The sequence below is a fragment of the Mobula hypostoma genome, chromosome 12 (assembly GCF_963921235.1).
Source record: "Mobula hypostoma chromosome 12, sMobHyp1.1, whole genome shotgun sequence".
Lineage (NCBI taxonomy): Eukaryota > Metazoa > Chordata > Chondrichthyes > Myliobatiformes > Myliobatidae > Mobula > Mobula hypostoma.
This window is the reverse complement of record NC_086108.1, coordinates 56,398,671-56,413,329: the sequence shown is the minus strand read 5'-3', so window position 1 is coordinate 56,413,329 and position 14,659 is coordinate 56,398,671. Positions and strand designations below refer to the sequence as shown.

At 40.4% G+C, this 14,659-nt stretch overlaps 1 protein-coding gene across 1 annotated transcript in view; it reads left to right on the top strand.

Moving 5' to 3' along the window:
- Nucleotides 1–14,659, top strand: part of dnai4 (dynein axonemal intermediate chain 4) — a 96,776-nt gene that overhangs the window by 21,385 nt on the left and 60,732 nt on the right. Inside the window, exons 2-5 of the mRNA XM_063064950.1 lie at nucleotides 5,187–5,373; nucleotides 12,340–12,521; nucleotides 12,848–12,954; nucleotides 13,830–13,986. Of these exons, the coding sequence (XP_062921020.1) occupies nucleotides 5,187–5,373; nucleotides 12,340–12,521; nucleotides 12,848–12,954; nucleotides 13,830–13,986 (633 nt within the window). The remainder of the gene's footprint in view (nucleotides 1–5,186; nucleotides 5,374–12,339; nucleotides 12,522–12,847; nucleotides 12,955–13,829; nucleotides 13,987–14,659) is intronic.

Genomic DNA, 14,659 nt, shown 5'->3' with positions numbered 1-14,659 from the left:
CGTAGCCCCCACAATTGTAACACTCACTTCGCCTAGCAGCTTAATATAGGGGGTGATAACCCCCTGCCCAGCCAAACTTAAGAATTCTCGTTTGGGTGGGTGCTGCGTGATGTGTCCCCTGTTACAAATCAGTACCCTGAAATAACAAACAGTACACAATATGTGATTAAACGATCAAGCTTTATAACTCTTACTGTGACTATATGGTGAGTAGAGAAACAAAATATAAAAGAGAAAGTGCCCAAATCTTATTAAGCAGTCTGTGCACAAAGTTGGACCTCAGTCAGTAGTCCTTCTTCCACCATCGGTCTCCGAGCGTCGCCGACCTTCGGACCCCCGCGCCGAGTCCACCCTGTCCGGCGGTCTACCAAATCTCTCCATTCACGGCTTCTCTCTTTATCTCTCTCCTCCCCCTGGCAAAAGCCTGCAAAATCAACTGCTTCCAGAATCACAAGACAGGGCAACAAAATTCTGATTGGCTAACATGCAGCTATAGTCCTGTTATCTCCAGCCATAACCTAAACATTGCTGCTACAGAGAAACCATTATTTCAGCAGTGAACATTACAAAAAACCATTACATTAGCAGTGAACCCTTACAGTGTGTTACATATGTCATTGGTGCCAATATGTACCAAGACTTCAGTCTGCTCACCATCCCCTTTAAAATGTCATGGTCCTGATTTGAGATGTCCCTGACTTTGACAGCTGGGAGACAACATACCATCCAGTTGTATCTGTTATGTCCACAGAATCTTGTGTCCACTCCTGTAAGTTTGAGAACCCCTGTAACTACTGCAGGCTTCCTCTCTCTCCTTCCCTTCTGAGCCACAGCACCAGACAGATACCCGGTCACTGTGGATAACCTCTCCCCCGGGTAGGTTGTCCTCCTCAACAGTATTCTAAGTACATTATTAAGGGGATTGGTCACTGGGGTACTCTGTACTGTCTGCCCATTTCCCTTTCCTCTCATGACAGTTACCCATTTACCTGGTCGGGATAGTTAGCACAGCTTTGGTGGGAGATCACTTCTCATGAATTATGTTGAGTTTTTTTAACAAAGGAAGTCAACGAAGCAAACCTAGTCTATATGGATTTAAGTAAGGCCTTTAAGATTCTGCATGGAAGGCTGCAATAGAAAGTCAGAATGCATGGCGTACATGGAGAGCTGGTTAATTGTTTACACAATTGGCTTGATGGTAGGAATTAGAGGGTTGTTTTTTTGGACTGAAGCTGATGACTGGTGGGTTCCTTAGGGGTTGATGCTAGGCTCATTACCGTTTGTCATCTATATCAGTGATTCGGCTGAGACTGTACAAAGCATGGTTAGTAAGTGTCCAGATGACACTAAAATAGATGTTATCCAGGGCAGTGAAAATGATTATCAGAATTTACAGAAGGATCTTGAACAGCTGGGTGAGTGGGCTGAGGAATATCAAATAAAGTTCAAAGTAAATTTATTATCAAAGCACATATGTCACCCTATACAACCAAGACTCATTTTCTTCTGGGCATATTCAATAATTTCCATAACCATGATGCAATCAATGAAATGAAATACCACATAAACAGGGCAGACAACCAGTGTGCATATACAAAGAGAAAGGGGGGGAAAATAAATAAATAATATTGAGAACATGAGATGAAGAGTCCTTGAAATTAAGTCCATAGGTTGTGGGAGCAACTCAGTGATGGGACAAGTGAAGTTGAGTGAACCCTTAGGTTCAAGAGCCTGATTTTTGAAGGGTAATAACTGTTCCTGAACTGTGTAGGTTTTGTTAAGTGCAAGATGTTGCATTTTAAGAAGGTAAATGAGGGTAAGGATTTCACAGTGAATGGTAAGGCCCTAAGCAGTGTTGAGATACCTAGAAATTGAAATATATGGTTCCTTGAAAGTGTCTTTGCAGTAGACTATAATGCAACCTGTCTCAACAGTATATCTGTAGCAATTTGCTAGTCTTTGATGACATACCAAATCTCCTCAAATTCCTAATGAGATTAGGCATGACATCTAAAACTTTGACAAACTTTTATAGATGTGTAGTTGAGAGTATATTGACATTACAACCTGGTATGGAAACGTCAATGTCTTTGAATGGAAAATCTTACGAAAAAAGAACAGCACGGGAGTATAGTGGTTAGCACAACACTTTACACTACTGGCCACCAGGGTTTAATTCCTGCCACTGCCTGTAAGGAGTTTGTACGTTCTCTCTGAGACAGCGTAGGTTTTGTCCAGGTGCTCCGAGTTTCTCCCACAGTGCAAAAACATAGCAGTTAGTAGGTTAATTGGTCTTTGTAAATTGTCCCATGATTAGGGTAAGATTGAATCTGAAGATTGCTGGGCGACGTTGCTTGAAGGGCCAGAAGGGGCTATTCTGCACTGTATCTTAATAAATAAATGGTGGGTACAGTCCAATCCATCATGGATTAAGTCCTCCCCACCATTGAGCACATCGACATGGAGCATTGTTGCAGGAAAGAAGCATCCATCGTCAGGGACCCCCTCCACCTAGGCCATGCTCTGTTCTTGCTGCTGCCATTAGAAAGAAGGTTCAGGAGCCTCAGGTCTCGCACAGCCAGGTTCAGGAACGGTTATCTCTCAACAGGCTCTTGAACCAAAGGGTATAACTTCACTCAGATTCATTTGCCTATCGCTGAACTTTTCCCACAACCTATGGACTCACTTTCAAGGACTCCATCCCAGGTCCTCTAAATTAATTAATCAATTAATCTACTGATTGATTGATTGATTGATTTATTTACTCACTCACTCTCTTTTTGTATTCACAGTTTGTTGTCTTTTGCACACTGGTTGCCCACCCTGTTGTGATCTTTCATTGATTCCATTACGGCTATTGGATTTATTGAGTATGCCTACAAGAAAATACATCTCATATAGTGACATACTGTATATGTACTTTGAACTTTTGAACTTTGAAGAAGACACATGATATAGTTAAACTCTGTAGGTGTTGATACATGCTGTAAATAATATTTGCCTTTTTCTTTTTAATATACATATCATAAAGTGGCTGTGGCTTTAATGCTACTATCTGGCTTAATGCAGTGTCGTATGTCAGTGTGCTCTCTTGATTTTAGTAATTGTCTTTAGACGCTTGCTGAACTAGGTGCTATTTGAGCTGGCAATTTCCAAAGATTTGGTAGTTTACTGAATGGAGTTGCACAGTTTCTTGGAATGAATAGCCATGCTGTGCTGATCTATAGGTCTGTGGGTCTATGAGTTCTCATCCAGAAGGGTTATACGTGGGTAAAATTACAAGAATGTTAATGTAGCATATTTAAGGTTGAGATGGATAGATTTATTAGCCATAGGACATAAGAGAATGAGAAAACAATCCTTTTGCACACAGGATCAGTTCTGATTTTAGTGGATGACCGAGCAGTATCTCTTACACTTTCTAATTCAAAGAAATATTTCACAGCATTTGCATTATAACTTTTATCAAACAGTCTTGATGCTGTGTGCTGATACTGTAAAATCTAGTCTGCAAGAATCAATGTTCACTAAAATTTGTATGAAGATTCAACCATCAAGTTTTCTAGTTTCCACCTGTACTATACAATAAATATTTTACTACTGAAGAAGATGCAAAACTTCTCAAACTACAGTGCTCTGAGGTATTATCAATAAGGCACTGTACATTGCAAATTTCTGCCACAAGCTTCTACATTGTGAATTTGTTTAATGTTATTAAATCTTAATTCACAATTTTAATGTGCACTTTTTGTGCCATTATTTGCCCTAGTCACGTGAAGGAAGAAGCATAAACATGAGTAATTAATATTCCATAGCTTATTAATACATCCTTTGGTTAAAGTAACCTTGTAACAATTTCTCCATTTATGTACTCTGAAACATGTATTCTTGCATTCCAATCCACCCTCCACTGCCACCCTCACTTCAATAGGATCAGTGAAGTGAGTTTGATTCTATGGTGGTCTGGTCAGACTGTTCCATTTTTTCGCATGATGCTTAAGCTTTTTTTTTCCTGAAAATACTCTTAATATTTAACAACTGCTTCAAATTTTAGCAAAATTTGTAGTAACTTTGGGTTCTCTCTTCTCTCAAATAGTGCTTTCCTAATGTTTGCCCCTATTGCATGGAAGTCCTTTCAAGTATAAAAATGCGAATGATACCAGATTCATTGGGTTTGGAATCTAAACTTCTGGCCTATTCATACCTTGCAGTACACTCCACCACTGCACATTGTATGGAGAATAAAAATAAACACTTTAACACATTTATTTAATATGGCACGGTAAAAAGCCTTTCTAGCCCATCAAGCCTGCAATGCCCATTTATACCCAAGTGACCAATTGACCTATGAACCTGTATATCTTTGGAATGTGGGAGGAAACTGGAGCACCGGAAGAAACACTTCTGACATAAAGTGTTAACATTATTTGTCTTCACAGATGCTACCTTGTCTGCTGAATATTTCCAGTATTTTATGTTTTATTTCAATCCACTGTACTTTGCTTTGTGAAATAGCAGGCGATATAGTTTTTCTTTGGAAAACCTGACTTTTAGGGGAAACATTTTAAAGAATGTCATAATAAGATGTAGTGCTTGTGGCTACAGGTTTGTTGCTCCTGATTAAAAACAGTGAAGACAAATGTATTGGGCAAGTAGTATGGTGCACATCTAAGTAATTTGGCATCCATCATCAGAGATCCCAACCACCCAGGCCATGCTCTCTTCTTACTGCTGTCATCAGGTAGAAGGTACAATAGTCTTAGGACTCACACCACCAGGTTCAAGAACAGTAACCACCCTTCAACCATCAGGCTCTTGAATAAAAGGGGATAATTACACTTACTTGCCCCATCATTGAGATGTTTCCACAGCCAATGATCTCACTTTAAGGACTCTTTATCTTATCATCTCATGTTCTCGTTATTTAATGCTATTTATTTATATTTGCATTTGCACAGTTGTTAACTTATGCATTCTGGTTGATCTGCCATTAATCCTGTTATAGTTACTATTCTATAGATTAGCTGAGTATGCCCACAGGAAAATGAATCTCAGGGTTGTATATGTTGTCATATATGTACTTTGGTAATACAATTTACTGTGAAATTTGAACTTTAAATGTCTTTTTTCTACTACAAATTTTGTTACCAGAACAATTAATACCGTGTTTTGATTTTACACCCTAGGTTATCTAAAGTTGGAGGAAGTACGAAGCAACAGTCTATACATGGCAGCATCGGAAACATAGGCAGTAAGCACAGCCAAAAGAACTCATTGAGCTTTCTGGGATCAAGTGGTCGCCCAAGGATAAGTCTACAAGCAGACAAATTCATAGATAAAGGTTATAGTGCAGGTGGATGGCATGTAACACAGGTAGGCTTTGATCATCATGTTTAAAGTGAACATTTAGCATTTGTGGAAAGAATTTTCCATCCAATAAGGCAGGGGTCCCCAACCTTTTTTGCAGCGCGGACCGGTTTAATATCGACAATATTCTTGTGGACCGGCTGATGGGGGGCGGGGGGGGGTGTTCAAGTTCAACAGTGCGTGACGGGGAATGAGGAAAGGTGCAGCTGACTCATATCATTTCATATCACCAAATCATATTGTTTCCTTGCGGCCGGTACCGGTCCATGGCCTGGTGGTTGGGGACCGCTGCAATAAGGTTATCAAACTCAACTTTGCCACAAAAGGGACTTTAAACCATTGGTAGGCATTTTTTTGCTCCCCTCTCCGATGCATCATCATGAAAAAGAAAGAAAATGGTTTCAGCCATTGATGTTGGCTTCAAAGTAGGATTGCTGAAGATCTGGAAGGCTTTTTTAATCAAATGAAATTTTCAACAAAGCACCTTAAGTGTATTTGTGTGCTTGATGAAGATAAAGAAATGGTGACTAAATGAAGTTGAGATACAAATAAATACAATTATTTAATTGCCTTAATAGAGCCCAATGGGGTACAATCCCAGATTCCTTTGTTCTGACTGGGAAGGGCTTTGGGAACCCGCAATATATTGAGGGCACTTTTCTGCACTCCTTCTCCTTATTCCAGTGAGGCTGAGACTGGATGTCAAACGTAACAGTTCGGTGTTAATAGCTCAATGGCATTGTTAAGCAATGACATTTGAAATTCAACAATGCTGTTGATTTCCAGGAACAACACCAATTCTGACTATCCACTCGTATCTATTTAAGTGGCATGTTGCATGATGAGAAGTTGAGAAGGTGACTGGAACAAATAATGAATCTCAACACTGTGGTCGGCATGGACTCAGTGGGCTGAAGGGCCTGTATCCATACTCTATTGCTTTATGACACGGTGTCTTGTACAGTACTTGTCAGATCCAGGTTAAAAATCTGGCTTTAGTTCTGGTTTCACCTGCCATTCACCCCTCCCCTAATAGTTCCCATTATCTTCTTTACTTATCAGATTCCAGCTCCGGTAGATCTTTGTGTTTCAGCTTATCTTCCTCCAGCAGCTGAGTCCAAAATTCACACTTCTCTACCCCATCTCATTCCATCTGCCTCTTTTTTTCCTCTCGCTCTCTCTCTTTGCCTCCAATTGCCACCCCACCTTTAAATTCACTTAGTCCATTTCTGACACCTTTCTCCCTTTCTTGTCCTTTTTGTCTCCATGTCAGGATACAGATTATTCACTGAGGCAGCATGGTGGCGTAGTGGTTAGCACAATGCTTTACAGTATCTGCAACCTGGGTTCAATTCTTCCCGCTGCCTGTAAAGAGTTTGTATGTTCTCTCTGTGACTGTGTGGGTTTCCTCCAGGTGCTCCAGTTTTCTCCCACAGTCCAAAGATGTACCAGTTAATAAGCTAATTGGTCATTGCCAATTGTTCCATGATCAGGCTAGGGTTAAGTTGGGGGTCGCTAGGCAGCATGGCTCAAAGAGCTAGAAGGGTCTATTCCGTGCTGTATCCCAATAAATAAATAAACATTTCTCCTACTACAATTCCTCCCACCCTGTCAACTTGTAAGGATGCCAGACTTTTTTTATTAGTTCCTCCATCTCTGGTGCATCTGTACTTGAAATGATGTCTTCTACTCCATGATATCCTATTTTTCATTAAGCCAGGCTCCCTGCCCCATTGATGGAACCTTCACTTGCATATCCCCTATTTCCCACACTTCTGCCTTTGCCCTGTTCCGCCTCACCCCTCCCAGTCAGAAGGGAGTTAGAGTTTCCTTGGTCTTCACCTATCACCCCCCCCCAGCCTATGTATCCTGCATATCAATCCATATCCGTGATGTCTTTCTCTCTCCTCTTTCTGGTTTCTTCAGGGATCACTCTCTCTGTGATTCCCTGGTCTAATGGTTGCTGCTGAGGCATTCTCCCTTGTGAGCACAAGAGGTGTAACATACTTCTTCTACATCTGATCACCATCCAGTGCCCTAAGTAGCCCTTCCAGTGGGCACAGTGTTTTACATGCAAATTCCCCATTGTTATCTATTGCACCTTCACTTCATCCACTGTGGCTGTCTGGATCTCCCAGTTGCCAGCCTTTTAAATTCTCCTGCCCATTGTCACACCAACGTGTCTGTCCTGCGCTTCCTCCTCTGATAAGTTTGGGCTAAACGCAAACTGGAGGATTAGTTTTCTGCCCAGGTAGTTTACAACCTGGTGTCATGAACATTGTTTTCTCAAACTTCTGGTAACTGCTCTCTGTCTGTCTCTTTGCTCTCTCTTCCTGTTCTACCTGCATCATTCATCATGTCTCTTCCCTCTCTATTTGCCCAACACTTCACCCACTGGTTCCTCACCTTATGCTCTCCCCCATCTCCTTCCCTTTATTCCATGCTCCAGCTTCCTCTGTCAGATTCCATCATATTCAGCTCTTTGTTTCTTCCACCTATTACTTCCCAGCTTCTTCCCTTCCTTATTCAACTGTCAGCCCCCACCCCTTCACCTGGATTCACCTAACACCTGTGAGCTGCTTCTTCACTTTTTTATGCTGGTTCTTTCCCTATACCTTTTAGGCCAGATGAAGAGTCTCAGCCCAAAACATTATCTGTTTACTTCCCTCCATAAATGCTGCCTGACCCACTGAGTTCCTACAGCAGTTTGTGTGTTGGTCCATCTATCATTCACCTGTCACCGGCTTCCAACTCCACCCAGTCATCTTACCCCCCCCCCCCACTTCTCTGTCCACCCATCACCTTGGGTTCCCCTTCTCCTCTTTGTCTTGGCCATCTCAGCTCTCCATTCAGCCCTAATGCAGGGTTTTACCTGAAATATTGATAATCTTTTCCCTCCCCAGATGGTGCTCGATCCTCGGAGTGCCTCCAGCAGATTATTGTTCCAGATTCAAGCATCTGTAGTCTTTTGTTTCTGCATTGCATGCATGAGTATTGTATGACTGAGCATCTAACATTCTTATCGTGAGTCTGTCGCAAAAAACATCAGAGACACCTTAGATCTATGGCAGCAAATGTTACTGAATAGCAATTACACTTTTTCCTTCCCACAAGGACGAGAATGAGGGTGAATTGGGAGATAGAGGGAGGTCCATTCAGGTCCTCGGTATTGGGCAGAGATCAGCTGACTCTAAGTTGATGCACTGTGGGGTTGATGTAGTTTGATACCCCTTTGTGAAGTTTAAAGGATTGGGGACTTCAAACTACCAATGAGTTAGTGATTGTGAAGTTTGGAATTTCATAGAAGTTGGGGTCAAGGATGCTCGGCAGTTGTAAATAAGAATGTGCATGGCAGAGGGATAGAAGTGAGAATAGCAGACTTCCCACCTCTCCCGGAAGTTCTGGGAGTCTCCCGCATATTGATAGCAGCTCCCTGACACCTGGAAATTATATACAATATCCCGGAAATCAATTTTTTTTGAGAGGGAGAGGGAGAACGAGAGCGAGCATCCTGATTGGTCTCTCTTCGTGCTAAGAGTGGTCCCCAACCACTGGGCCATGAGGAACCCATATGATTTGGCGATATGAAATGATATGAGTCAGCTGCACCTTTCCTCATTCCTTGTCACACCCACTGTTGAACTTGAACGCACATGAGGTTATTACGCACGCGAGGTCATTACCCACGCGTCTTCCATCTCAGCGCGGGAAGAAGATCAACTCCTCGAGCTTGCAAATGACGATGGGCTGAAAAGTATGTTTGACATAACATCTCTGCTGGCATTCTGGATCAAAGTCGAGGCTGAATATCCTGAGATAGCCACGAAAGCACTGAAAGCGTTGCTTCTATTTCCAACATCATATCTCTGCGAAGCAGGGTTTTCTGCAATGAATGCAACGAAAACTAAATTGCGGAATAGACTGGACATAAGGAACCCCCTTCGAGTATCGCTGTCTCCCATCAGCCCTCGATGGGACCGTCTTGTTGCAGGGAAACAAGCCCAGGGCTCCCACTTATTCAGTGATATTGGTGTGTTGCAATGATTTTATACGTTCATTCGAGGAAAATATGCACTGTGTGTTTAATATCCAAACGTTACTTAAAATATTATGATGCTATTGACTTATAAGTGACTTATAATTGATTTATCACTATATTCATGCGAGGAAAATATGTGCTGTGTGTTTAATTAGGGACACCAAGTACTTTGGATGAGAGCTGGGATCAGAGTCCTGACGAAGGGTCTCGGCCTGAAACGTCGACTGCACCTCTTCCTAGAGAGGCTGCCTGGCCTGCTGCGTTCACCAGCAACTTTTATGTGTGTTGCTGTGTGTTTAATATTAAATTCGTTAGATAAACCTTTTTAGAAACGAAATTCAGTGTATTAGCCACTTATAAGTGACTTACAGTTGACTTATCACCTGTATCCCGATCGTCCGATCGTGATTAACACCGCCACCACCACCCCCCACCCCCGAACGGTTGGCCGGTCCGCAAGAATATTGTCAATATTAAACCAGTCCACAGTGCAAAAAAGGTTGGGGACCTCTGCGAGTAGACCTATCAGTTTTTTCTGTGCGCGGGCTTTACAGTGGACCTCAAAAATAATGACAGTGTTGCTCGCTGCACTGTTTGCAACAGTGACTTTTCTATTGCCCATGGTGGGTTAAAATGTAAAAGGCATGTTGAGGTGAGTTTAACAGGTGTCATTTGTTCATTAGCATAGCTAATGTTCTTTAAACTAGCTGGCTAGCTGCTAAGGAGCTACCCTATTGATGTCCTACATGATGAGGCCAAACTCCCTGTAGACTTGCTTAAAGTTGTAATAGATAATATAATATAAGTACATATTTTAATGTCACATTTTCTGCATATACCCAACTTGGTTTACAGATTAGACAAAATCACTAAACAAGGTATTACATACATCCTTGGAGGTCGACTGGGGGGGTGGGGGGGGGTAGGGGGGGTGAGAGATATGGGGTTGTGGGGGGCGGGGGTGCTACCTACCTGAATGAGTTTTTGCAGGGTGGGGTGTCTGGAATAGTGAGTGGCTAGGGTCATTAATTTGGACAGGTGTGAAGGAAAATAGCCTAAATCATAGAATTGCTTTGTAAAAACTAGCTATCCTGGAAGTGCCAGCTGTTGCAGGGCATCATTGACTGATTTCTTAAGCAACAATCCAAATGGAGATTTCCATGGAATTATGACATAATTTGAGGCACAACAAAACAGAAGTTGCTTCAAACATGCAAACTTGGCTCACACAAGATGCGCTTAGTTGAATTTCTGGAGTGATGGGAAAGAAACTCAGAAATGTTCATTTTCATTTCTCAGTCTAAAGGGGGAGTTGTGGGGAATCAACCTTTCAGTTGTGTATCACTGGTATAAACTAAGTTTTATGACTGAATTTCTATATACTATTTACTAAAACTAGATTATTACACAAAATGGTGAAAGGAAATAGAACGGGGAGGCCAAAATTTTCTGTTAAAGTGAGAAATGGTGCAGAAACGATTCATGAAGGCATTGCTGGGATTTATGAAAAGAGGCTGGATAGGTTGATACCTTTTTCCCTAGAGAATAGGATGCTGAAGGGTGGCTTTACAGAGGTATATAAAATCAAGGGGTGTATACAAGTTGGAGGTCACTGTCTTTTTCCCAGAGTAGAGAAGTTTAAAACCAGAGGACATAGATTTAAGATGAGGAGAAAGTCTTAATAAGGGCTTATTTCACAGAAGGTGGTGGATATGTGGAACAAGCTACCAGAGGAAGCTGTAGGGTCGGATATAATTCAAATATCTAAAAACGATTTAGACAGATACATGGATGCAAAAAGTATAGCGGGATATGAGCCAAATGGAGGCAAATAGGGGACTAGCTTAGATAGAAATCTTGGTTGGCATAGACAAGTTGGGCTAAGGGGCATGTTTCTCTGCTGTACAACTGACTTTATGATTCTCTTAATTTTCCAAGCCTTTTCTGTTTTTAACCAATAATCTTGTTTAGGTAAAATGAAGATGGTAAACTAATAGATATACAAGAATTATATTTATTTGGAATAGATACGTATGTAAAGTTGTTTAAGAATGATATTCGCTGCTGTGATAAACCAACTGATCTTTATAAAATCTGGAAAGGTAGAATAATTGGGCTTTTGGATGGAACTTAATTCGATAATAGTAAGATGCAAGGTCCACTTTATAAGTAGATGAAATTACTTATCAAGTGTTTTTCTTCATTTGGAATCAAAGGTTATGGGGATAAGGCAGAAACTGGATACTGGTTGTGGATGATCAGCCATGATCACAGTGAATGGCGGTGCTGGCTCGAAGGGCCGAATGGCCTACTCCTGCACCTATTGTCTATTGCCTATTCTGTCTTTTGGTCTCATTATTTTGTCCTTCATCTGTTTACCCCACCCAATATAGTAAATCCTACTAAGGTCTTGGAATACGGGGTACAAAAACAGGAAGAAATCTAATATCGATTATGAGAATCAGGTTTATTATCACTGGCATGTACGTGAAATTTGTTAATTTAGCAGCAGCAGTTCAATGCAATACATAATCTAGCAGAGAAATAATAATGATAAATAAAAATAATAATAATAATAAATAAACAAGTAAACCAGTTACGTATATTGAATAGATTTTTAAAAATGTGAGGTAGTGTCCAAAGATCCAATCTCCATTTAGGAATCGAATGGCAGAGGGAAAGAAGCTGTTCCTGAATTGCTGAGTGTGTGCCTCCAGGCTTCTGTACCTCCTACCTGATGGTAACCGTAAGAGAAGGGCATGCCCTGGGTGCTGGAGGTCCTTAATACTTTTCTGAGACACCACTCCCTAAAGATGTCCTGGGTACTTTGAAGGCTAGAACCTACAAAGAATACTTTATGGTTTAAATGAGTTCTTACCAAGAATGCTATTAATTATGCTCAAATGATATTGATGTTTGTATCTCATTTCCAGATATTTGATGAGAATGGAAAAGATGTCACTCCTCGTCCTCTCATCCTCTTGGATCCCAATTTTATACAAACCAAGCAAAGTAAAGCTTTCTCCTCGCAAGAACTTTCATCTTCTGACTATGCCTTCAGTGGTACTGTTTACCAGACGGCAGCAAATGTTAGTTATGGTGGACCCTTTACCAGGTAACTCATTTTATCTTAAAACACATTTTATTGAAAACAGTGTTTTGGAATAAGTTGGCATCCTAGCTGTACATTTCTGGAAACATGGGCTTCACTGTGTTGTCTTAACATGAATTAAGCTGTTTTGGTTGTTATTGCTTTTTGGGCCATTTTTTTTTTCAAAATTGTTATGAAACTCCCAAAATTTGGCATGTATCATATGAGAAAAAAGAAGTGCATTCAAAAGAAGAGATAAATTTCAGATCAAATGGGCGGTACTTGCGTGCATTTCCTATGTATCAATAGACTGATAATAAGATGTATGTTGTTTTCTCTGTGACATACAGGTCTACTTTTGACAGTGGTAGTGTCTCCCGATCAAGTCGTACAATTTCAGATTCAATGGATGATATTGGTGACAATAGTGTTCAGCATGACGCTACAGGTGTACAATGTAATATTTGTTACCATATTGTTATAGCTTAACACTCTGTACAGATTTACAAATGTAAGTTCACAATAGAGATATAGCTGGGACAAATTTCTTTGCCAATATCAAGTTCATTAAGTCCCTTGCTACTGATTCAAAAAGTTTATTATTTTAGTTACTTAATTTGTTCCTGTATAGAGATGGAAATACACAAAATTCTATAACCACATTTAATGTCACTGCAAATTTTGATTGATGGCTGTATTATCTGTTGCTATTTAAACTATCATTACTAATGGCGTATATTATTATTTATGGAAGCAGTTCAAAAGTTTTCACTAATGGTGCTTGAAGGGACTTAAAGCGGATTTTATATATTGCTAATTATATTAATCATGTCAGATCTTGTGTTCGGTATGAGATCTATTTATCACCTGAAGATTACTATCTAATCAAATGACTGTAGCTAAAGTGTTAGCAAGTGTTTTGAGTGAGAAAATTTAAAAAAAGATGAAATACTGGGGCAGGCAATGTTCCCGTTTGATCCCTTGTTGCATCTATGTAAGTTTTCTGAAAAAGCAAGTTAATTTGTCACTTTTACTCTATCATTCCAAGATATTTTAACTGTTACTTTGCCATTTTCCTTTTTGAAGCTGTAATGGCTATGGAGGGGCATTTATTTTCCTAACATGATCTGTCTTGGAAAACTTATTCTAGCTGCTCCCTTTATTCTTTCGTTGAAAGTATTAAATTGATGTCCTTTAGTTATCGACCCATGGAAACTACTTTTCTCCCATCAAATAAAATATTTCATAATTTTAAGTTTAATAAAGCCTATCAACTTTAGATAATAATCCTGATTACTATTCTGCAGCCTTCATAAATGCTTATGATTTCAGATGACCAAATGTGGAGAGAGAACGTAAGAGAGCAACTGACAGATGATGACCTTAATAAGATTGTTGATGTGCACCTGACAGCGACGGAAATGTATAACTTCCTGGAGCTTCCAGCTGAAATGATTTCAGTGGATTCAAAGGAAGCAGAAGCTGTCATGTAAGAGTTTTTAATAAGGTCATAAGTCCATAAGATTTAAACGTCCATAAGAATTAGGCATTCAGCTTATGAAGTCTGCTCTGCCATTGCATCATGGCTGATTTATTATTTCTTTCAACCCCATTTCCTGCTTTCTCTCTGTAACCTTTTTTGCCCTTACCAATCAAGAACCTATCAATCTCTGCTTTAAATATACCCACTAACTTGGCCTCCGCAGCTGTCTCTAGCGATAAATTTCACAGATTCACTGTCCTCTAGCTGAAGATGTTCCTCCTCATTTCTGTTCTGAATGGACATCCCTGTTTTCTGAGGCTGTGCCCTCCGGTCCTAGACTCCCTCCCACTATAGGAAACATCCTCTACACACCTACTCTGTCTAGGCCTTTCGATTTTTGATAGGTTTCAATAAGATTCTCCCTCATTCTTCCAAACTCTAGCAAGTACAAGCCCAGAGCCATCAAACACTTTCATATGTGAACCCTTTCATTTCTGGGATCATTCTCGTGAACCTCCTCTGAACCCTCTCCAATGCAAGTGCATCCTTCCTTGGGTAAGTAGCCTAAAATTGTTCAAAATATTGCAAGTGCTGTCAGACAAATGCCTTATAAAGCCTGAGCTTTATCATAAATTTCCACCAATGAATTAAGTAATCTACCATTTGTATAGCTTGGCTT